Source organism: Sesamum indicum, linkage group LG7 (assembly GCF_026168435.1).
Source record: "Sesamum indicum cultivar Baizhima isolate 11 linkage group LG7, ASM2616843v1, whole genome shotgun sequence".
NCBI lineage: Eukaryota > Viridiplantae > Streptophyta > Magnoliopsida > Lamiales > Pedaliaceae > Sesamum > Sesamum indicum.
The window spans coordinates 4,347,181-4,372,070 of record NC_142663.1 but is presented as its reverse complement, the minus strand read 5'-3'; the positions used below and the strand labels follow the sequence as shown (position 1 = coordinate 4,372,070).

Below are 24,890 nucleotides of genomic sequence, written 5' to 3'. Positions count from 1 at the left end.
AATTAAATCGAGCCCGGTGAATATTTGAAGTCCAAACCCATTTGAGGGTGGTTGGAGCAAGTTAATAAGAAGTTGAAACTCCTCATCATGATGAACATGATGGAGAAGTTATTTCATCATGGTTAGAAGTTATATGAATATGGTTGTATAGGTTGCCTTGGAGGCAAACTTAGTAATTATTGAATTTTGAATTTAATTGTATGTGATATACAAAAATACACACATATCCAACATAACCACCTACCGGCACTAGGGGTCACTTAGGATTGGGCTTGTGATCATCCAACAGGGGCGTGCTAGGCTTATTTTTGCATGTGGTAAATATTTTTTTGATGTATGATGTGTTTGGAATGCGTTTATACTCAATCATTAAAACTTTGTCATGCAAAATGTTATATGATGAGGTCTCGGTCACAGCTAACTTGAACTCTCACTTGGATGGTCCAAGTAAATATTAGGCCCAAAATGAAATTGAATCAAATGGTTTGATAATTCCAAGCCTTCCATATACGATAATGTAGTGTGGATGCTACTTCTACCCTTTTGTGGTCTCACGAATCGTAGCTCATTTGGGATAGAAGAAAGCTACACTATATTGTGAACAAATGGAATATGCTCCTATTTCCCTATCTCACGAGTTGTGGGGGGCGACAATTGAGATATTCATTTGGTTGATGGGTTGTGCCTAACGCTGAGTAATGTGATTCACTTGGAGTCTCGGGATCACATGAAGAGGTGAAGCAAAATATCTTTGGGATCTCATTGGAGAGAATGGTAATGGTTACCTCCCACAAAACTTTTTCCTTGTGAATCGTAAAAGCGGAACATGGAGAATTGTGTTTGCGGATCCTCAGCCCACTAGAAAATGGTTTCCCGAAACCCCACTTGAGAATGGTGGGCTTTTGAAGAAATAGTGGGAGCGGTTAATGACTAAAGACCAAGTCTTAACTTGTATTTAATATTATAATCAATTTGCTAATTTCTGTTTTACATTTTGAATCTAGATGTCTAAGAATCCATTAACCATGATTTTGGGGACAAACAAATTTAATGGAACGAACTACAATGATAGGCTTCAAAATCTGAGAATTGTTCTCAATTTCGAGAATCAGACTTACGTTTTGGATAAGTCTCTTCCTAGGACCTTGCCGAAGGGGTCTACATCTGAAGAACATACGTTTGAAAGGTGGCACAAGGACAACCGAAAGGTCCGCAACATCGTACTGGCATTGATGACAAACCATATCCAGAAACAGTACGATAGGCAAGATGATGTCGCGTCGAAAATGCTCCGCATGAAAGAGGTTTATGCGGTTCCGGATAGGGATATCAAATATGCCGCCAGAAAAGCATTTTTTGCCACCAAGATGATTAAGGGATCCTCTGTGCAAGAGCATGGGATCAAGATGCTTTCCCTCGTGTAAAAGCTCGAGGATCTTCAAGCTGGGCTTAATAATAACACGTACATTGACGTGATCCTCCAGCCACGCTCTCCCTCTTACGACCTGTTTGTCGTAAACTACAACATGAATGGGTTTGAGAAGACCATAAATGAGTTGATTAATATGTTGGTCTAATACGAGGTAACAACCAAAAAGTCTGCACTGTCGGTGTTGGTCGGGAAGGTTCCAACCTCTAAAGCGAAAGGAAAGGGGGCCAGACGTTGGAAGAGGAAGAAGGGTACGGAAAATATCGCTGCAACCGCTTTGAGAGCTCCCGTATGCCCCGGTGGGGATGGACAAAGGTAAAGAAGAGGTGAGTTCCAAGTCAATAAGGGCAAATGATGTCCGTATGCATTGTCGGGAAAAGGGCCATTGGAAGAGGGAGTGCCCCCAGCTCCTCTTCAGTGCAGGTACATTTGTTATTGAGGTTAACATGTTAACTAATTCTGCTTCTTGGGTATTGGATACCGGCTATTGAGCTCACATCTGCAATGATTTGCAGGTGTTGGAAAGAAGCAGAAAGCTAAGTTGAGTTGAGGTGGTCCTAAAGCTTGGCGATGGCAAGGCTGTTGCTGCTGAAGCTGTAGGGATAGTCTGCTTAGCTGTTAGTGATCAAGTTAGGATAGAATTGAAAGATTGATATTATGTACCTAGCATGATCAAGAATATTATTTCCATTTCATTGTTGGACAATGTTGGTTTTGAGTTTATGATCAATAAAAATTATTTTTATTTGATGAAGAATGGTTCTTCACATTTGATAGGCAAACTTCATAATGGTCTTTATATCCTCCAACAGCATAATTTCGTCGTGACTGCTCAAAACAAACGTAAAATGGAAAATCAAGAAAAAACATAGATCTGGCATACAAGGTTAGGTCGCATCTTTCAAGATAGGATTAAAAGATTGGTATACTCAAAAATTCTAGAGATTGATGATTTGGATCACCTACCAGCCTGTGAGTCTTGTCTGAAAGGGAAGATGACCAAGAAACCTTTTGTAGGACAAAGTACGCTTCCTAGTGGTCTGTTGGATTTGATCCATTCAGACGTTTGTGGCCCACTAAATACACAAGCCAGAGGTGGATTTTCCTACTTCATAACCTTCACCGATGATCACTCAAGATATGGTTATGTTTACCTAATGAGGTACAAGTTTGAGGCCTTTGGAAGGATTAAAGAATTTAGACTTGAAGTTGAAAACTGAACTGGCTGCAAAATTAAAACCCTTCTGTCAGACCGAGGTGGTGAGTATTTAAGTGAGGAATTCTTAGATTACCTAATAGAGAATGGAGTTCTCTCTCAGTGGACTCCTCCTGGAACGCCACAACTTAGCGGTGTCTGGTTCGGTCCATGATGAATTTTACCAAACTGCTTTTATCCTTCTGGGGATATGCTCTTGAGACGACAGCCAAGTTGTTGAACATGGTGCCTTCTAGGGCCGTGGCCCAAACGCCATATCAAATATGGCATGACAAGCCTGCATCCTCAAGTACTTGAGAGATTGGGGTAGCCCTGCATATGTCAAGAGACTAGTGGGAAGCAAACTAGACTCAAGGTCTAGTTTGTGTAGATTCTTGGGTTATCCTAAAAACTGCGGGGTATTATTCTATGATCCCTCCGAACAAAAGATTTTTGTTCTCGTGAAACGCAGTCTTCTTGGGAAAAGGTTTTCCAGTAGATACACAATGTGAGGAATTGCTCCTTGAGGAATCCAGTGAGGCAACACCTCAAATGGATGTAGTGACATCATCTGCGCCTATAGTTCCCACTAACAATGTTCCTGTCCTCCAAAGGTCAGCCAGATTGTCCCAACAACTTGAGAGGTATGGATTTCTGGATTTGACTGGTTAATTGGATAATGATCCAAAGACTTATGGAGAAGCGATGTCGGACATCGATTAGGAAAAATGGGTTGAGGCCATGCAATCCGAGATGGACTCTATGAGTTCAAATAAGGTTTCGATGTTAGTAGAACCACCCAAGGGTGTTAAACCTGTTGGGTGTAAATGGGTCTACAAACTTAAACTTGGAGCTAAAGGAAAGGTTACTACCTTTAAGGCCAGGCTTGTAGCAAAAGGGTATACTCAACGACCTTGGGTTGATTTTGAGGAAACCTATTCGCCTGTAGCCATTGCCAACTCCATTTGGATTATGCCCGATATAGCTGCATGGTATGACTATGAAATATGGCAGATGGACGTGAAAATAGTTTTCCTTAATGGGTTTATTGAGGAAAATATCTATATGGATCAGCCGGAGGGGTTTCACATCTGTCGGAGAAAAGCAGAAGGTCTACCACTTCTAGAAGTCCATCTATGGTCTCAAATAAGCTTTTTGAAGCTGGAATATCCATTTTGATCAAGTCATACGGGGTTATGACTTTGACCCTTGTGTATACAAGAAGGTCAGTGGGAGCTCAGTTTGTGTTCCTAGTGCTTTATATGGACGACATCTTGCTCATTGGTAATAATGTCAAGATGTTAACCAATGATGTCAAGATGTTAGGTGACACTAAAGCATGGTTGTCCACACAATTCTCCATGAAGAATTTGGGTGAGGCTTCCTACATCCTAGGCATCAAGATTATCCGGGATAGATCTAAAAGGATGTTAGGAATGACCCAAACCTCGTATGTTGAGAAAGTGTTGAAGAGATTCAAGATGAAAAACTCCAAACGAGGATTCCTTCCTATGAGGCATGGGGTTAAGCTGTCCAAGAAGCAGTCTCCTAAGAGTTATGAGGAGCTTAGAAAAATGTTTGACATACCCTATGCTTCAGCCGTAGGCAATATACAGTATGTTGTGCAGTGCACAAGGCCAAATATCGCTTTTGCTTTGAGCGTAACAAGTAGATATCAGACATGTGTCGGTAAGGCTCACTGGACTGCAGTTAAGACCATACTTAAGTACTTGAGAAGGACTAAAGATATGTTCCTGGTTTACGGTGGTGGAGAGTTATTTCTGGAAGGCTACTACGCGCTAGCTTCCAGTTTGATGAGGATGTTGTCAAGTCTCAATCAGGGTTTGTATTCAGGCTGAATGGTGGTGTAGTGGCTTGAAAAAGTTCCAAGCAGGATACCACAGCGGATTCCACCAATGAAGCTGAGTACATAGCGGCTTCCGAAGCAGCTAAGGAGGCAGTTTGGATGAAAAACTATATCCAAGACTTAGGTGTAGTGCTTAGAATTGCCAAGCCAGTGGTTATCTTCTGTAATAACAACAGGGTTATAGCGCAAGTGAATGAATCGAGATCTCATCACAGAACCAAGCACATTCTTAAATGCTACCATCTGCTTAGAGAGATGGTGGGAAGAGGTGATGTTCGGATGGATCGAGTCACATTAGCAAAAACTATAGCAAATCCATTGACCAAGCCGGTGTCACAGATTGCTCATGCTCAGCATCTTGGAAAGGTGGGTTTGAGAATAATGAGTGATTGGCTTTAGGGTCAAGTGGAATTTTGTTAGAATAGGTGACCAAAAAGCCAATTGGATTGGCCTTTATGTAATCTGTTCTGACAATTTCAATGTAATTGTAACAATGTTTACGAATAAAGTGAGTATTCATTATTTGGTAGTTGTATTTGTTGTGTTCACTGATTGTGTTTATAGGCTTAACATCACAACAATGCCCACAAAATAAATTGTACAACCTATGTAGTTGAACTACGCATTGGATGGTGGCCATGAAACCAACTTCTGAAGGTTAGGTTTGAAATGTTCTAAGTCGAGGACCTCGAGACTGGGCATCGAGAGTTCTACTGAAACTTGCACTAAAATTGTATTCATTGGATGAGTGTCGTGTTTCAGCGGAGACAGCGTTGGACGTCTATGCAATGTTAGTGGGTGGTTTACAAGGTTGTCAAGCCGATTGAACTGACTCGCGGGAAGTCGTCGTATGAAAGCTATGAAGGTTTGGTCGGTATAACTAGATCTTCCTGACTCCGATAGTACGACATTAATCCTTGGACTTGAGAAACCATGGCAATTGCATGCATGTGATGGTTGTATCTTGGATTTGACGAAAGATGACTATATTTTAGATGTGGTCATTACAAGTTGTTTAGTGCAATTAGAATATGTAGTGAGGACAGTGGGTTCCAAGATAGAATCTGTCACCTATCAGTATATAACAGTCGAGTCTCCTAAGCATTATGAGATGGTTCATGCTCTTAGAGTCTGTGGCCACAGCGATTGGTTGAGTAGGGAATTGTTTCCTATGTCAATCAATAGAGCAAACACATCTTGAGTTATCGAGAATATTATCTAGTCCAACGCACGTTGCAGTTTTTCTAAAGAAACAAAAGGTAAAGTTTCATATTATGTTTCTATACTTTTTGTTTCATCCTCTAGCCACATGTCTAGTATGTTTATATGGTTATTATTATGCTTTTGACAAACACCGAAAGCCTGAGAATTTCAAAGGGAACACCCCTTTGAACCGATTTTAAATTTTTTATTTCACGCTTCCATCTCATTCTCGAGCCATATCGATTCTTTCAGTGGTATCAGAGCCCGGTTCGGTGTTATGGCTTTAAGATTAACATGATATTATGTGTTGAGCATGAAAAACGTATTTGATTTGCTTTTGGAAAACATGTTTTATGACTTTGAAGCATGATTATATGTTTCAAAAAATTTATATTAATTTTGCTTTTAAATTATGGATATCTATGCATTTTTTGAAAATTAAATTTTCTGTATATGCATGATTTTATTTTAGTTTTAAATTGCAAAAATTAAAAAAAAAATAGAAAAATGGAGCACTACAGCCGTTGCTGTCCTGCCGGCCCTGCGCGTGTCGGCAGGGCGGCAGAGTATAAGCGCATGCCCAGCGCGTTCGCGCGCGGCACGTATGTGGAAGCCTTGAAGGCTTAGTCGGTATGACTTGAATTCTCTCGTGTGATAGTACTGCATTAGTTCTCGTACTTGAGGAATTATGGCAGTCATATGCATATGATGGTTATATCTTGGATCTGGCGAGAGATAACCATATTTTCAATGTGGTCGTTATAAGTCTTGTCCAGTGTAGCCGTAGTATGTAATGAGGACGGTGGATTCCAAGATAAAATTCGTCCTCTGTCAGTATATGATAGATATGTCTCCTATGCGCTTTGAGATTCTTTAGACTCTCTAAGTCTGCCTTAGCGATTGGTCGAATAGGAAATGGTTTCCTTTGTCGATCAATAGAGTAAATGCATTTTGAGTATTCAGCATAGTTGCCTAGCCTAGGATGGGAATCGATGCTCAATTCTATGTCCTAAACTAAGACCTGGAGATGGTCAATGGAACGACCGTACCTGTATGGAACTTGAGAGCCTAAATGTTCACCCCATCATTCACCTAGCCTCTAGTGCCGTAGACTGTTGCTAGACGGTAACCCATAGAGACGGACGTTTCCCAATAATAGTTAATTAGAAATAATTAACTTAATTTAATTTAATTAATCATTTGTGTTGGACACAAAGCCTAAGTTTAGCTGTGGGTGACCCTAAAAAGTCACACACAAATCACAATAGAATTGGTAGATTTTTGGAATTAATTCTAAAAGAAATAAATTAATGATTGGATTAAATTAATTCAAGAAAAATATAAATTATTAGATCATTTATTTGAGAAAATCCAGTGGGTGGATGGCCTAAGAATTATTTAATCGAATTAATGAATTTTGGGCTTAATATCTTTAAATTAATTGAATTAGTTTATTGAGTTTGGTTTAATTAATTGATTGGATCAATTAATTAGTATTTAAATTTATGTTTATTTAATTGGATTAAACAAACTTTTGAATTTCTATAAGGTTTTTAATTAATTAGATTAACTTGAAATCCGTGGATATTTGTTGGATTTGATTTAATTTGATGAAAACAAGACCAATCAAAATCAGTCATGGCTTGAAATCCTAGTCAAAGGTTGAATGCAAGCTGAAGCAAGTTGAGAAGGAGTTTCAACTCCTCCACATGAGAAGGCCATGATGGCTTAGTTGTGGATATAGTATGTGTATGTATAGTGGTTATCTTATAGATAACATGTAGTTTTGAATTTAGAATTGATTCTATACACTACACACATGTTTTTTCTCAACTCTTCGGCTTCACCACCAGTAAAGCCACGAAATTTCCCTCTTATTTTCTCCATATTTTGAGTTTTTCTTGAATTAGATTCAAGTTAGGAACAAGAGAAATACGTATACACTAATCAGTAGTGTAGTTAGGTTTTGTTTCTTCCTTGGTCTAGCTTCTACCTAGCTGTATATCTAGATTTGTTTTCATTAGTGTGGTGTAGATAAACTAGAGGGGTTCTAATTTGGATTCTAAAGTGAAATGAAAAGAAACGAAAAGGGAGACAATGCTTGTTGCTGTTCTACGTAAGAAAACGAAAAGGTAATGTTTCGGTTTACATTTCTTGCACTTTTTTGTTTTCTCCTTTAGCCACACTCTAAAGCATCTTTCATTTGTTGTTATGATGTGTTCGAAGAACACCCAACGCTTGAGAATTCAAAGGAAACACCCCTTCAAAATCGATTTTAAATTCTTTTGTTTTACACTTCCACCTTGTACCCAAGCCATACAGATTCTTTCAATTATTCAATATAACAATAAAAGAAATTGGTAGAACAGATTACAAAACAACAGATCAGATTGGCTTTTTAGTTACCTTTTTGACAAAAATATTATCTACTATTGTATAAGAAATATATAATTTACACCCCGTGATCTTTGTAGGGTGGCAACGAGTCGAGCTCGAGCTCGAGCAAACTCAACGAGCAACCAACATAAATCAGAGCTGAAACAACAGAAAAATCACCAAAATCGCACAAAATCTAAACATTAACATCACGCCCACTTTATAAATCTAGATTAAAGATAAATCATTCTCAGATTTAAAATTGAAGCTTTAAAACACAGATAGAAAGGGAGAAATGAGAAAAATGAGACTCGTTGCTGTCCTCGTTGCCGCGGATTTGGGGCTAGGGTTTTAAGAGAAATGAGAGAAATGAGAGAGGAGAAATGAGAGAGATGAGGATAAATGAGAGAAATGATAGAAAGAGAAAGAGAAAGAAAGAGGAAGAAAAAGGAAGAAACGAGAAAGAAAGAGAGAGAAAGAGATGGGTTATTATTATTATTATTATTATTATTATTATCTTTTTAAATTATGGAATTAAATCATCAAATTTTTATATAGATATTAGTTGAAATTAATATATGTTCACAATCTGTAAAATTTATATATTTATAAATGTTAGTATAACTTTAATATAACTATCATCTTATATTGTTGAACAATATGAGTTAGTTGTGCCATCAAAATTCAGATCAAACCGTCAGATATGATCAAATTTACAGAAAAATACATTTGGTAAAGTTTTATACTTATTGGATATACAGATTTCGAGATATCGTATTCGAAACATAAGAGTAATTATTCAAGACGGTGTATCGTTGAATCAGGCCATGTGATTTTAAATCATACCGTTTGATATGATCTAATGGACGCAGTCTTGTATATATTTAAATTTAATATGAATCAGGCTGGGTTTTATGATATCGTAATTATTGATTAAACTTTTTGATCTCATTATATTTTTTGAAAATTACACACCCCTTAAATATTAACATCATTATACAAACTATCCCTATTTTTTGGCTATGAAGAGTAGTTTTATTTATACAAAAGACATGGGTAATTTGTGCAAAAAAATCATAAATCAGAGAGTGTAAATGTAATTATCCCAAAATACACTATACTGATAAAATTTGAAATTTGATAGTAAAATATAATTAGCATAGTTGTACGACCTTGCAAGAGAAATCAATATTGATACCATGGATATGTCTAATTTTATTAAAATTTTAATTTGCAATAGGTAATAAATGTTAAGTATAAAATCATTTCACATCAATAAAGTTAAAAGTTAAAGATTTTAGGAAATGATAAGTAAAAGAAAAATATAATGTATACAGAAAATAATATAACGAACATAAAATTAAATTAAAAAAATTACAAATAGACATAAAAAGAATCTACAAATAAAATATGATCAATTTATTTTTAAATTGAATTGTTTATAAAGAATAAAACATTAAGGGAATTTGACTAGTTAATTTTATTTTAATATTGTATATTTAAGTATTATATTTTTCTTTTGCATTAATTTATTTCATAAAAAATCATTAAATATAATAATTAGTAAATATGAAATGTAAATTTTTAAGGATTATACTTTTTATTTAACAGTATCAATTATACTAGGTGAATTACAATAATACAATTAAATGGTTTTGTCATGAATTGAAGCAATTATTATCAATTGTTCTGAAAATATAATTATATGTACTAATGATTCAATGCTATAAATATAAATAGAAGTATGAGTTTGATATTTTTTGTAATTAATAAGTAATATGTTCACCTTTAAAAATATATTTCTACATATGCAATGTATGTGATATTTTTTTAGGATTTAATGTAATTTATCCCATATGATATTGTAAATAAGCAAATTACCCTCCTATAAAAATAAAATAGCAATTTACCCTCATGTATTTTTAAAATGCAACAATTTACCTCCCTTCCTCCCGGTCTAAGGAGGTAAATTGCTTTATTTTAAAGAGTAAATTGTTATTTCTTTTTATAGAGAGTCATTTTCTCATTGCAATATCACAGAGGGATAAATTGTATTTTTTTCAATTATATGACGATATAGACGTGTGACAAATGTAGTTTAACTTTCAAGAAAAAAGTAATTACAAATACCTTGTGAAACTTCGAAAAACGTATGGGTTCAATGAATATGGATTATCTTCAAAGCTTGGGCCGAAGAGAATGATAATCTTGAAGGGCACTTGCAAAAAAGGCATTAGTACTCCGACGATCAAGCTAGTAATGGATTTAAAATGGAATAACGCCAAAAAGTAAATACATGTGATTGAAAATTGGAGATATGATGAATAAAGTTGGTGAAAAGTGCAAGAACACGTGATAATGTGCTTGTCGAGTAATTAAAGAATATTTAGAGAGTGAGAGATAATTTAAAGAGTAAGAGAGGTGTAAGGGACGTAAGGGGTGTCGTCCAGAGAGTGAGAAAGGTCTCAGAAAGGTGTCCATCGTATAGAGGAGTAAACCTGTATTTATAGAGGGTGGTTCTCTTTTGATATTACTCTGCATGTTTCCTCCATTTTCGAGAAAAATGGATAAAAGTTGTTTGGATAAGCTATAATCTGTTCTTATCCTCTATTAATCTTGTTGTTGAAAGTATATCTCTAAGTTAAGGAGAATCCTTTACTTGCAAGGACTTCTAACCACCAGGGAGTCTTCCTAGCCAAGGAGTCCGGGATTTTGAAGGGATTTCCCTCATCTGTAAGGAGTCCCAGCCGTCATGCATGTCCTCTTTGCTAGGGCTAATGTGGTTCCAAAGTGGTTGGTAACCTCTGAGTTAATGAGGTGCCACGTGGGAGACTAAACTGCCATATGTATAGATCTTTTGTGATGAATGTTTTGACCGGCTTTGATCATGATCTGAGTTGGGAAATGTTTTGGGCCTCCTCCATTTGCCAATTTGTTTTATGAAGACACCCGCTAGAGCCGCCTGTCAGGTCCTCTTGGGCCTCTCATTTTATTCTTCCTTTCTGATCGCTTGAGCCTCTTTGGACCAACTTATTTTTATGCATATCACTTTGAATGAAGTGTGTCTGGATTTGCGAGGAATCCTTAATTTACAACCCTCACGCCATTTCTTAGCCAAATCAACAAGGTCTGGTCATAAGTTAAGTAATTTTCACTTACATTGTGGAAGAACATTGTGAATTTAGTGCTCCATACAACAAAAATGCAAGTTAAAATACGTGCACCACTGCACCTACCATGAAATAGAAATACGTGTTTAGTTTATTCTAGTCTCAGAAGAGATCCAAACCCATACATTACATAGCATAATTTAAACTAAGATTTTCAATTCATACACTGTTTGCAGAGCAGAAATGCAAATTCGGTATATTGAAGACGGAATAGATCATTAATATCCCAATGCCCTCTGAGAACCGAGCCTCCTCTTTCGAAGGCGCTCAGCAATAATAAACGCAAGCTCCAGAGATTGTGAGGCATTAAGCCTAGGATCACAGTGGGTGTGGTAGCGGGAGCTCAGGTCGTCAAATGTTACAGTCTGTGATCCTCCAATGCACTCTGTAACATTTTGCCCTGTCATCTCCAAATGCACTCCTCCTGGGTGGCTTCCCTCTTGCTCATGCACGTCAAAGAATGCTCTCACTTCCGCCTGATGGAAGATATACATGGTAAGAACAAAAGACAGTGGCTTTCTAGTAACATGATAAATGCAATCATGTGATGCTTTATAATTAGTTGATGCCTTGATGGTGCCAATAGAGACCCTGCTTATACTATTAGCATCTTAAACGATGGACCAAATGTATCATGAGAGAGAGAGTTAAGAAATACAAGTACCCACCTACAAAAGAGGTCACTGTCACAACCAACTCAACGATAAAGACGCACAACAACCAACTGCAGAAATTGCATGCTAAAGAAGTTGGATTCATTATTTTGTTAATTGACTCTCTCTGGATACCTTAACCACCTTATTGGTTTCCTTACCAACAAATATTAAAAGCTAGTAAGATTCTCCACCCATTGCTCTGTAACTTCCTATCTTTAAGATGATATAGTAACAAGCAGCTTGAATTAGGATATATTGATAATTTCATACATGGGAATTCTAACCCAAACTGGGTTTGGCCGAATTTGAACCAATAATTGGCAAGTGAACTACTTTTGCCGTGTGATTGGTGTACAGTTCAGGGAAAGTGGCCAATCACATGGAAAATATATCACACTTGCTTTGTGATTGGATCGGCCGAACTTGGTTTGGGTAAAAATTTTCTGTCAAATATATGATATATTTGATGAACGTTTCAGTAAATCCCACAAAAAGAGCAAGAAAATAGGTGCTATTTCTTTCAATTCTTAGCTTACGTTATGCATAAGGTAAAACAATGCATCTTTCTTTCATCAAAACTATCCTATATTAATTGTTTCTCATGCAAGGGATGAAAGCAGATTTTGGACTGTGAATATGTAGCACAATGCAATTAGCATCCTATTAAACTAGTATTGTTATTGATATACATGCTGCTTTGACACATAATAGGACTGATCAAGTAAATTACCCTGATAGAATCGAAGGGGCGAGTTTTTAGACCACAAGGAGCTTTGATGGTGTTTCCATGCATAGGATCGGAGACCCAGGTGACAATCTGCCCTGCCCTGCGGACTGCCCTGATCAAATGAGGAAGCTTCACCCTCATGTTCTCTGCACCCATTCTTGTAATGATGGTAATTCTTCCTGGTGTGTTTCGAGGATTCAAAATCTCAATGAGTTTGATAAGTTCATTTGGATCCATCTTATCACTCACCTGAGAAACACAAAAATTTGGGTTAGCAGCAAATTACTAGGCCTGAATTAACTCCATGAAAGATGCAGTATTTCGGAAGGAGATTACGGAAGGAAATATCAATGCCCAACAATCACCTTAATACCAAGGGGATTGGCAATTCCTCTGAGGAATTCAACATGGGCTCCATCCAATTGTCTTGTTCTTTCTCCAACCCAAAGGAAATGTGCCGAACAGTCATAATACAGGCCAGAAGTGGAATCAAGTCGAGTGAGTGATTGCTCATAAGGCAAGAGCAAGCATTCATGGGATGTCCAAAACTCGGTAGTCTTCATGACAGGATGATCCATTGTAAGTCCAGCAGCTTGCATAAATCCTAGGGCCTCATCAACTCGATGAGCTAGTTCCCGGTACCTGAATTGAACCCAAACTAATCATATCGCCAACTATATGGATAACCTGGTATATTAACCAGCTTTCTGTGTAGATACAGCACTTGTCTCAATCATCATAGCATCAAGCACAGCACAGGAAACAAGTAAAAGTATCACACACTGGAAAAGCTAAATATGAAATAAAAGTTCTTCAAAATGTTGAGAACTGCTTTGTATGTTAAATGTTAAGCACCAAACAATCCAGTTCTTAAGAGAAAGTTTTCCAATGATCAGAACTTCTAACAAAATTGACTCAATGATATCAATATAGCAATCAACATACCTATCACCCTGCTCGCTATGCTCTGTGAAGTCTAAGTTCCACTGAGTAACCCTCTGCATTGCGGCATATCCTCCAGTGGCGAACGCCCTCAAGAGATTCAGAGTAGCAGCAGATTGACAATAGGCCCTGATCATCCTCTGAGGATCAGGGATCCTCGACTTTGCATCAAACGCATCTCCATTTACATTGTCTCCCCTGTAACTCGGCAACTTCACACCATTATTCTCTTCAAATGGATCTGACCTCGGCTTCGCAAACTGACCGGCCATTCTTCCTACCTACTTTTTCGAGCACAAAAATTTCCAAAATGATTAGGCCGATAATGATAAATTAAATGCTTTTACAATTAAGGCAAAGAACTCGGAATACCTCTCTACATGTAAAGAGTGTAATGCGTTTAGAACAACAAAACAAGAAAGACACATCCAATGTCAAAGTGGAAGGTAGTCAACAACCAGAATCTAATTTCCCATCAACACAGAGTTAAAAAAGACACCTACAGCCCATATCTGATTATTCTCTAAACACACTCAATGAGTCATAAATAAACAGGGAAAAAGGCAGAAAAGAGGAGGTATAAAAGCAAAGACCTTGATGACAGGCATCTGACCACCAAACATCAGAACAGCGCCCATTTGGAGGAGGATCCTGAAAGTGTCTCTAATGTTATTGGCATTAAACTCCTTGAAGCTTTCCGCGCAGTCCCCACCTTGCAGGAGGAAAGCGTTCCCCATTGCGGCCTCACCGAGGCGTTCCTCCAGGCTCCGGGCCTCTCCGGCGAACACAATCGGAGGAAAAGCGTCGAGAGTCCTCAGCACCGACTCGAGATCCTCCGCATTTGGATACTCCGGCAACTGAAGCGCCTTCTTCGATTTCCAGCTGTCTAATGCCCATTTCTTAGGAGTCGCCTTCGTTTCTACCGTTGCCGTGGAGGCGGCTGACGTAGAGGCGGCTGCGGGGACAATGGGGGTAGGATTGGAAGAATCGGCAGCGTGCACGGCTGAAATGGGTTTGGCGGTGGATCTCAGCGTGAGCGAGGAAGGAGCGGCGTGGAGAAGAGATTGGGTCTGAGGAAGAAGAGAAGACTTGTTGGGAAAAAGAGTGTTGTGGGCGCTGAGAGCCATTGCTGACTGAGGTAACGAATAAAGAAGGACCTTCACTTTTTTCTTTTATTTAATATATTTTAATGAGAAAAGTAGGTTGATATCTGAAGAAGAGGAGGGAGACGCAACTGAAACGGGGGGTTTTATAAATCAGGTTCAGGTAGGTATTTGTGTTTGGTAGGATAGGTAAGACTGCAAATGGGGCCCAGATTAATATTTTGTTGGTAAATTTGTAATATAAATGAAATTTAAGGTGTATTCTTTCTCCAAATACTTCATGGAGAGTATTTTTTGTATCTTATACTTTTTCTTTTCCTACACCAAATATGTTTTTGGTAAGTTGGTAAGCGAGAACAAATTTAAGGTGAACTCTTTCGATAAATAGCATTGGGAATTTCACAATCTATACTGGGCAAAATTGCATGCCACACCTGTGAAATGCAAAGATTGCTAAAAACCTACTTATACTTTGGAAATGAGTTGTATTTTGACCACATGGATATGAAAAAAAAAGAACCCATATGAAAATTGTAATATTAAAAAATCATCTTTATGTTATGAATAATGACTTACACTGTCCTCGTCAATCAAATTTTATTTTTTTTAGAAACAATGATTAAAATATCCATTTTGGTCAACTTAGTTAACCTAGGCCTATTAAAATATACCTCTAATATATAAATTTTATATAGAAAAAAAGAATTTAGCCCATTAAATATGCTCAATATTAAATTTAGTTCAATAATTATGTCCATTTTTTGTAAGTCCATTAAGTTTAAAAACTGATGAAATTTAGTCTTTTAGTAGCCAAAATTTTGATTTTTAACAAAAAAACGACATGGTATGCCAATTGGATATTTTTTAGAGGGTTTTTAGTCCTATGTTGCTTTAGAAAATGAGTTGGGTGACTGTTGGATATAATTTTATTAAATAAATTATTATAATTTTTATAAACAAATTATAATATTAAAATTATAATTTATAAAAATAAAATTTATTATTTAAAAAAATAATAATCAACCCCCGCCGCCCGTTACTGCCCCTGAAGAGGGGGCAAAGGCGACGTCGTTGCCCTCTTAGTGATGCACGACTACGATCACCCTCACTGTTGGGCCACCGTCGTTGCCCAAGGGTGAGGGGGCGACGGAAGGCGCGACCGTACCCTCCTCTGCAGGAGTGGGTTTTTTTTTTTTTTAAATTTATTTTAATTATTTTAATGATGTTATTAAAATATAATGAATGACATTTTTAATCAATTTTCAAACTTTATCATCATTTATATTGATGATGTCTTAATCTTCTTTAATAGTATAGAAGACCATTTCAAGAATTTAGTAATTCAAAATAGTTTAGTAATACCAAAACAAAAAATGAGTATCTTCCAGACTAAAGTTAGATTCCTTGGACATCATATTGAAAAAGAAAAAATTATACCCATCAATAGATGTATTGAATTTGCAGATAAATTTTCTGACAAAATAATTGATAAGACTCAATTACCAAGGTTTTTAGGTAGCCTAAATTATATAGATCCATACTATAAAAATCTTGCTCATGATACAACATTACTATACGATAGACTTAAAAAGAATCCACCAGAATGGACTAATGAACATACTAAAGCAGTTAAGCTAATCAAACAAAAGGATAAATCATTACCATGCCTAACCCTTGATAATCGTAATTAGAAGAAAATAATAGAAACAGATGCTTCTGAAACAGGATTTGGAGGAATACTAAAACAAATTGATAAAAATAAACAAGAATATTTAGTTAGATTTTATTTAGAAAAATGGAAGACAACCCAAAGAAATTATGCTATTGTTGCTAAACAGGTTTTTGCCATTGTCAAATGTGTTTTGAAATTTCAAGATGATTTGTTAAATAAAAAATTCACCATTTGAACAAACTGTTCTGCTACTAAATTTATATTTAATAAAGACTTTAAACATAATGTTTCCAAACTAATGTTTGCCAGATGGCAAGCACATCTAACCCCATTTAATTTCACTATTGAGCATATTTAAGGAAAGATTAATAGTCTTCCTGACTTTCTATCAAGAGAATATATTGGTGGAAATAAATCTTGATGAATTTGGAAATGAATTGTTTAGAGGAATAAATATCTCCTCTAAAATTCAAAACATTTGAACTGAAGAATTAATCAAAGGGAAAAACTTTTTTTTTAATGGAATACATTGGCATGTTTATGAATTAAAATTTTGGGATGAGCCAATTGAATATAAGGCAAGATTGAAGAGAGGCCAAAAAATAATTATGAAGCGAATTGATGAAACCAAGAAAATTATTTCAGACATTCTCATTCAATTTCAAGATGCAGATATCTCTGCCGGAAATCGTATTAAACAACTTTGGAGAGAAAATTTGCTATACCATCAACAAATTGCTGGTTATTGTGCTGTCTAATATATTATTTTTATTTTTCAGGAATGCTTCCTCAAAGAGGAAGAGGAACAAACACCTCTAATCAAAGGGGAGGTAGATTTTGGCTAGGAGATGTAATACGCCATGGTAATAAATCACTAATTAGAGAAAATATTTCTAAAATTGAGAAATATGATAACATTTTTAAAGAAGAGATGAGCTTTTCGAATAAATTTCTTGAATTTAAAAAAGAACAGAAAATATTAACAGCTGATGAACCATCATCATCCTTAGCGTTGTATGCAAAAACACTACAAGAAGATGAAGATGAAGTGATTAATTATAAATTCAGTAAGCACTTTGAGGTAATAATACTTCTTGAAAAAAATTGATTTGAGATGGAAAATTGATCCATGGTATCTAATGAAAAGATATCTAGATGTTGCGTCACTCACAGCAGAATCATATAAACCAAGAGTACATTTTGAAGGTATTTTAAAGCCACTCAAAGTATTGAATTAATCACATATTCTCCATTAATGGTAAAGAGTTTAATTATTCAAAGACAATAAGTAAAAGATTCATCACTACTATAGAATGGGAAATTAACCCATTAGGTGAAAAAGAATATATTCACCCAGAATAAAAACAATCCCATAAAATTTAATTATTGGGATTATTTTGAGGCATTTAACAAAATCTTTCTCTATGAAAATTATAAGAGAAAACACACATGGTGTTTTAAAATTTGTCCATTAATCTTTCAACAAGAAATACCAAATTGGGTATTTTAATAGTGGATAACTTTTGGTCCATCAATCTCTATTCTCCTTGAAAATTTCCAAGAATATTATACAAAATGGGTGAATTACTCACCAAGGATTATCCAGGGAGAAAAATCGAGGAAATGGATTGAAGGAATGGCTTCCCTCTATTTCTTTGAAAAATGGATTTGAAAAATGGCTGTCAGAAGTAAGAATTACCCTACAAAAAATCCGTGTATTAAGAGGAGATATTGCTCAAAATTTTGGAGCAAGTTAATGTAGATTGATCCTGAGACCAAGAAATACTATGGTCAAGAAATTATCAATTAAATGGAGGAAAAGATATAAGAATACAAAATTCTTGCTGAGAAAGAGGAAAACCAAGCTCTTAATCCCTTTGAACATATTTATCAGAGGATCTTGAATTAAAAGGGAGTCATCATGAAAGAACAAATAATTGGAGAATAAAATGCAGAAAGATCTCAAAAAGAATTTTTCAGGAATTGCATCTCCAATGAAAATCTCTTCTAAAGACGGAGAGAATAAATTTTCTTGTCTCGCAGGAGAATTTCAGGATGCATTTGAGAACTTCACTCAGGAAGACCTCCTTGATAATTTGTTCAAAGAAATAAGAAACACTTTGAAGGGAAAATAAAAAATAGAAATTTCAGAATCTTCGTAAGCACAAGACAACCACAAACAATCAGGATTAGGGTCAGAAGAGGGCAGTTTTTTTCAAGATTATGAAAAATGAAATGACCAGTAAATGGCAGATGAATTCAAAATTTTGACTAATGGACACGTTTCAGCAATGAGGCGACACTTGGCAGATGGCAGGGCTTATTTTGCACAAGGAAGAGAAGGAAGTACATTTAATTCTATAAGTTTTTCATATTTATATTTTTGCACTTTCATTTACTTACTTTCTTATATTTAGCATAATGCAATGCTAAACAACTACTGTTGAATTATCCATAACAACAGAGATAGCAAGGTAAAAAGAAGAAAAAGAGTATTTTTTATTACTGAGAAATATAAGGATATATTGGATGAAAAATAAGAAAAAGACACTCTAGGTCGTTGAATTAAATTACGGGTATGAACAAGGTCGGCTTTGCAATTGCTGCCTGATTTGCCATTTTATTGCGTTGTTTGGGCCTTTGTGCAACATTCTTTGACTAAAACTCATACCTATTAGTTTAACGAAATGTAAAAGGCTCACAACTTTGTCTTTCCTTGATTATCCAGTTTTTGTTATATCTATCATTATAAAAAATATTCTTTTGTTGCATTCTGCCTACATGGTTGATTTTTCATACCGCCTACATGGACGGATTTTATTGTGATTTTTTGTTTCTTTTACCTTCCGCCTACATGGTCGGTTCTACATACCTCTTACATGATCGGATTGAAATTTTTCTATAAAACTTTCTATCCTCCATGGCTTAAGGCCATGGTTCCTATAGTATCAGAGCCATGTTATTGATGTATTGGATAATTCAGTAGTATTTTTTGTGCTTCATATGCAGTATATTTGATTATAATATTAATCATGTGAAGAATGCTAAAAGAGAGGAATATGAGCATCCTAAAATTTTAGATCTATTAAATAAATGGACAATTCTTAAAGTAAATCCTATACTAATTTATAATTTTCGAAGATTTGACTTTTGAAAAATTCAGCAGGTAATAAAAACTACTGAAAAATCTATTGCACTTGATAATGAGGAAAAAGTAGTAAAACTTTTAGATGCCATGAATATAAGGCATTACCAGAAAGAATATAACCTTCTATATATAGATCTTATACAAATAGCCTTTATGCCTCTAATATTAGAAGGTTTACCGGAGAGATTTTTAGCTTCTTTAAGAGATGCTAGGAATTTAGACTGCGAAAAATCTCTAATAGGGATAATACAATATAGTCTGGCCTATGGACCATTATTTTTTAATGTTTACTAAAATTTACAATTATCATTTTCTAATGTAAATACACTTGATGCATTGAAATTGAATGTTTAAACACATGGGTATAATTATGCACCTGGATCAGAATTAATATTTATATGTTATAGAATATACTATAAACTTCCTCAAACACTTAATCCTAATTGTAGGACACAAGATAATAAATCTCTTGAACAAATCGTATTTTATGAAATAAATTTACATAATTCAAGAATTAATACTAGGAGACAAATAAAATAGAGCGAAGTAGAGTTTTCGGAATATTGGATAATTGAGAAAGAGGTCCCCATTAGGAGTAATACTGAGAGCACATATACGAATTGCAAAATCTGGCAGAAAATGTCATAATAGATTTTGTTAATCAATCAAGGTATTTAAAAAGTAATTCTTCAAAATATTCTACTATGTTTTGCATTTTACCAATAGAGGTAACAACCCCATCTAGAGCATCCACATCTCAAATCAAAGAAGAGAGTAGTTTAAATGATTCAAATTATAATAAGGTTGAAGAAATAAGAATGTAATCAAATAATATTGTTAAATGTATCTCTAAAGATCCCAACTTAAATAAAGAATTAACTTCAAAAATAGATTTTTGTTTATAAATGAATATGGCAGATTTAATTGATTTTGAAACAAAAATTCCATTAGTAAATCGTACGCATATCTAAAATGTGATGCCCCAAAAATAATAATATATATAATTGGGGGATTAATTGATAAATTTTTATAAACTTTAGTTAATTAGTAAATAAATTATGGGTCATAATTGAAATATAATAACACTTGAATGAATTAAATTGAAGTTCGTTATAATATTTTGGGACAATTTATATTAATTAAGAAAATTAAGAAGGACGTAAATGATATTTTAAGAAAAGTTTAATCAAATAAATAAAATAATAATAATATTATATATATATAATATATACTATTTAATAATATTATATATATATATGAAAGAAAGAAAGAAAAAAAAAAGAAAAAGAAAAGACAAAAGGGTTTGGGGGTGGGCCCTCACCCACCGCCCCATCCCCACATAAATATATATATATATATATATATGTAAGTTGAATAATCTGCAAGTTATCAAATTGCAATTTCCATTTCTGTTTCGGCAATTCGCGGCGGAGGTAAGGTTTTTATTTTATTTTTTATTAATTTATATAATAATATTATTTGATTAGTCCATTTATTAAATGTTGATTATATTGAGCGATATACCATTTAATCGGAATATTTTACGAGTTTGATTATTTAAAACAGTGTCGAATTAAATATCAAATTGGATATAAAAATGATATCGTTGGTCGATTAGATTGTTAAATTTATTAGATTTGGGTATTACTATAGTTAATTTATATAATTCCATCGGAATTATTAACCAAATACGCAATTATATGTATTATTGTTCAATTAAAGAGTATAATAGCGAGAAATTGATAGAAAATTCATAGAAATATTCCGAAAATTATATTTAATAAATGGTATGTTAATAAAGAGGAAAAATGAAGATTTGTACTTTGATAGAAATGAAATATTAAAGAATTAGTAGAAATTGTACGGATAATATTTAATATTATATTTAAAAGAAATTACGATATTCTCGATATATTAATTGTATGTGGTATAACTCATTATAGGATACGGGGGGTGAAGTGAAAGGACTGACAATTAGCAATTGAGTAGAAAGAAACATTGTAAGATCGAGGTAAGTAAATAATTAGTATTATCTATATATGTATCTTTATTTGTGATTTTACTGTTATCTGAATTTGTGGTTCATGCTGACATGGATTTATCTGAAAGTACATGAGTGATGGATGATTTGATTTGATTGACGATATTGTGTATGTGGAATGAGAAAATACGTTGGAATACTATGTTTGTTGTTTGACGTATTATGGAAGTATGAAAATGAGAATGAGTTAATATTTTTTTTACGTTACTAGTTGCTTACAAGAATGGTGATATGTGTAAATGAGGGAGTGTTGGAAATTGAATATAATTGTGTCGTGAATACCCCTTGATGTGTTGAAAAGCCTATAAGGCGAAATGAAATGAAAAGAGCTTTGATGCGATATGAAAAAGATGTGATGTGAAAAGAGGTATGATGCGAAATAAAAGAGCTATGATGCGAAATGAGATTGATGAGCCCGCTGTCAAGGGGATCCACTTAAATTTATATAACGGTGACATTGAGTTGACGGGGAAAACACGATATCACCTTCTGGTAAGCAAACTAGGAAAAATGAAGTTTAATTGATTATTTTATTGTGAGATAGCTATGTAGTGTACTACAATTGATTATGTTGGAGTTAAATTGACTATAACCCATGCATGTTGCCTACTTGTCCTGTTTGTGTGTTTGATATACATATATAGATAGGGCTGATTATTTACCTACTGAGTGGCAGGCTCATCCCTCTGTTGACATTTTCTTTCAAGAGTAGACTTTGAGGTGTCTGACTGTTGAAGAATAGGTCTATGCACTATACTCAGGCAGGTCGGGCCAGTATGCAGTTTTCTCCTCTTTGTCAGTTGGAGTACAAAATACATTTTGTTGTATAGAGAGAGCGTAAGCATGGAGATTACTTATGATGGACTACTTGTAGTGTTTGATGTGCATATATGATGATGTAGGTTCATTACGCTTGTTATGACGTTGGGGTTACGTATACATATGGGTTAAATTATTATATGCATTTATATTTATAAATACAGGGATTACTATAAGTATGATGTTTAGCGTAGATATAGCCCTTGTAGCGAAGGGGGTGCTACATAAAAGATTTTAGCCCTGGATCCCTAGCTAGGAAAGAATTTAAGGAAGACTTTTAGAAAAAAAGACGGGAACCATTTAGAAAATAGTATTTTGAAAATTTCCCACCAGAAAAACAGAATAAAATATCAAATCAATTTTATAAGGAATTAGCCGTACGGATTAAGAAAGTTACTTTTGTTCCTTGTTTTGTAACCAAATATTCAAAATAATATTTAAATGTGTTAGAAAGGAAATACTTTTTGGAGAACAGAAAAATATTAAATAACGCATTTCCCCTCAACAGCCTTTTAAAATGAATTCAAATAAGATAAAAATTAATTTTAAAGCATTTTCTAAATTAATTAAAGATGACACTTTAATGATTACAATAACACAAATAAATGAATTATTGAAAAAGTAAAATTATGCCAATCTATATTTCAATATTATAGGAGAACATATTATTGAATTAAATAATCAGATTGATAAAGTTATTGATTACACGAGAAATCAGATCAAATAAAACAATTACTGAGGAAATAAAAATAGAAATTATTGCTAGACCCTCAATTCAACCGCCACCAGATATTGAAGGTTTTAATTTAAAATCAATAGGAGAACTAGAAAAATTACTTGACCAAAAATTTTAAAATTTAAAATTAAATACTTTAAATAATAACATAAACTCTCAAAATTATAGAGAAACTTCTCCGAAGAAATTAACAAATTAGAAAAATTTGCTAGAAAGCTAATGCAAACTAAGTTCTATTAACCCAGATCAACACCCCAAGATGTTTTGTACGAAGAAAAAGAGATAATTGATCAAAATAGTTATAATACTACAAAAAAAGGCGGGATTTGGTTGGGTTTAGGAACGTTTTTTTTTTTTTTTTTTTCATTTGGAACGGCTTGGAATTGATGGTATTAATTTGAAGCAAATTTTGGAACAATTTGCCTTCTGTCCTTCCAGACAGTGTCAGAAATATTTAGGAACGATTAATGATTGATCGTTCCAAATTGGCATGATCCAGTAACACATTGTTGCTGACATTTGTATAAAAGTGTTTCTTTTTCTTTTTTAATTGAAACGGTTAGGATGAAATTTGGAACGATTATATTATTGATTTCGGGTTACTTTTGGAATGGTCTTTGTACTACTCATACCTGAGTTTCAGAATTGTATTCATTTGTATTAGTGATATATTTATGAAGAATCATTGTAATGGTTTGATTGTCAATCTTTGTAATAGTAGGCATGGTCAGATTTTTATTTGGAATAGTGTTTTTTTAAATGTTTTAGGAACGATCAATAATATTTAGGAACACGTTTTTCAGAACTGTTTTGGCAATAGTGTTAGGGACAGTTGTTCTTATTTAGGAACACATACTTAAAACCGTATTAGCAATTTATTTTAGGAATGGTCATCCTTAATTTGGAGCACATATTTAAAATGGTTTTAGCAATGGTATTAGGAACGGTTATTGTAATTTAGGAACACGTATTTTTAGAACTGTTTTAGCAATGGTATTACGGAGGTTATTTGCTTAGATTTGTAATATTTTCTTTATAATTAATTAAATCGTTCTTATTTTTTTATTTCATAATAAATTTTTTATAAATTATTTAATATAAAATGAATTATAAAAGAGTAATTTAACTATTTTAATAAATTATAATAAATAATTTATTTATATATTTAATAAATTTTATTAAATAATATAATTGATAATAAAATTTAATATACAATTATATTATTTTAATTTTTTTAATTAATTATATTTATGAATTTAATTAATTGAATAAATATGAAATAATGGAATGTAATAAATATTATAAAACATGAATAATTAAGAAAATATATTGTATTAATATAAATATTATCCGATTACAAAATTGAAAAAAAATTAAAACCCAATCTAAACCCTCCTCGTTGGGCACATCCGTATCGTCCTCATTCGGGATAGGGGGATCTGTCGGAGACGATGCTAGGGTGCTAGTTGAGGCGTACGTTGTGACGGTCCGAAGCTGGCCTACATCTCCCTCATCATGGCCATCATGTCGGCCATCATCGTCTCGAGGAAACCGATGCGGTCCTCCAAGGCCGGGTTTGGTTGTGGCGGTGGAGGTGTCAGTGGGGGTGGTGATGGTGATGTGAAGGTTCGGCTGGAGACGTGTGCCTCAAAACCAAGGCCAAATACTTGACCCTTTTTCTTACCCCCAACTGCAGCCAGCCACATCTGTTGCTCAGTCATCGCCATCGAAACCTCCGATGTGGCGGGGTACGGTGGTTATCAGCGGTAGGCTGAAGCTGATGATCCTCTATTAGCTTCTAGATCT

General features: G+C 34.4%; 1 protein-coding gene, 2 long non-coding RNA genes and 1 pseudogene across 3 annotated transcripts; 3 read left to right on the top strand and 1 right to left on the bottom strand.

Moving 5' to 3' along the window:
* The first annotated feature begins 4,198 nt into the window (after positions 1-4,198).
* LOC148787483 (secreted RxLR effector protein 161 pseudogene) lies at positions 4,199-4,890 on the top strand (annotated as a pseudogene).
* A 6,383-nt stretch (positions 4,891-11,273) lies between these two features.
* On the bottom strand, positions 11,274-14,805 carry LOC105165939 (phospho-2-dehydro-3-deoxyheptonate aldolase 1, chloroplastic). The gene is made up of 5 exons (XM_011085090.3): positions 14,159-14,805; positions 13,569-13,846; positions 12,989-13,265; positions 12,627-12,872; positions 11,274-11,716 (listed from the first exon to the last, which is right to left on the bottom strand). Exons 1-5 carry the CDS (start codon positions 14,690-14,692, stop codon positions 11,459-11,461), a joined length of 1,593 nt encoding a protein of 530 aa, XP_011083392.1. The 5' UTR covers positions 14,693-14,805; the 3' UTR covers positions 11,274-11,458.
* LOC148787482 (uncharacterized) lies at positions 11,602-13,123 on the top strand. The gene is made up of 2 exons (XR_016066453.1): positions 11,602-11,735; positions 12,608-13,123. It is a non-coding gene; the product is annotated as an uncharacterized LOC148787482 (long non-coding RNA).
* Positions 14,806-20,869: 6,064 nt separating the features above from the next.
* On the top strand, positions 20,870-22,470 carry LOC148787481 (uncharacterized). Its single transcript, XR_016066503.1, has 3 exons — positions 20,870-20,921; positions 21,432-21,499; positions 22,206-22,470. It is a non-coding gene; the product is annotated as an uncharacterized LOC148787481 (long non-coding RNA).
* The last annotated feature ends 2,420 nt before the right edge of the window (positions 22,471-24,890 follow it).

Excerpts from the sequence above, each read along its gene's own strand:
- LOC105165939 (XM_011085090.3), bottom strand. The coding sequence starts at position 14,692 with ATGGCTCTCAGCGCCCACAACACTCTTTTTCCCAACAAGTCTTCTCTT. Across the intron at positions 12,873-12,988 it reads CCAATCCCCTTGGTATTAAG|GTGAGTGATAAGATGGATCC; the intron begins GTGATTGTTGGG and ends TGTGTTTCTCAG. Across the intron at positions 11,717-12,626 it reads GCCCCTTCGATTCTATCAGG|GCGGAAGTGAGAGCATTCTT; the intron begins GTAATTTACTTG and ends ATCTTCCATCAG.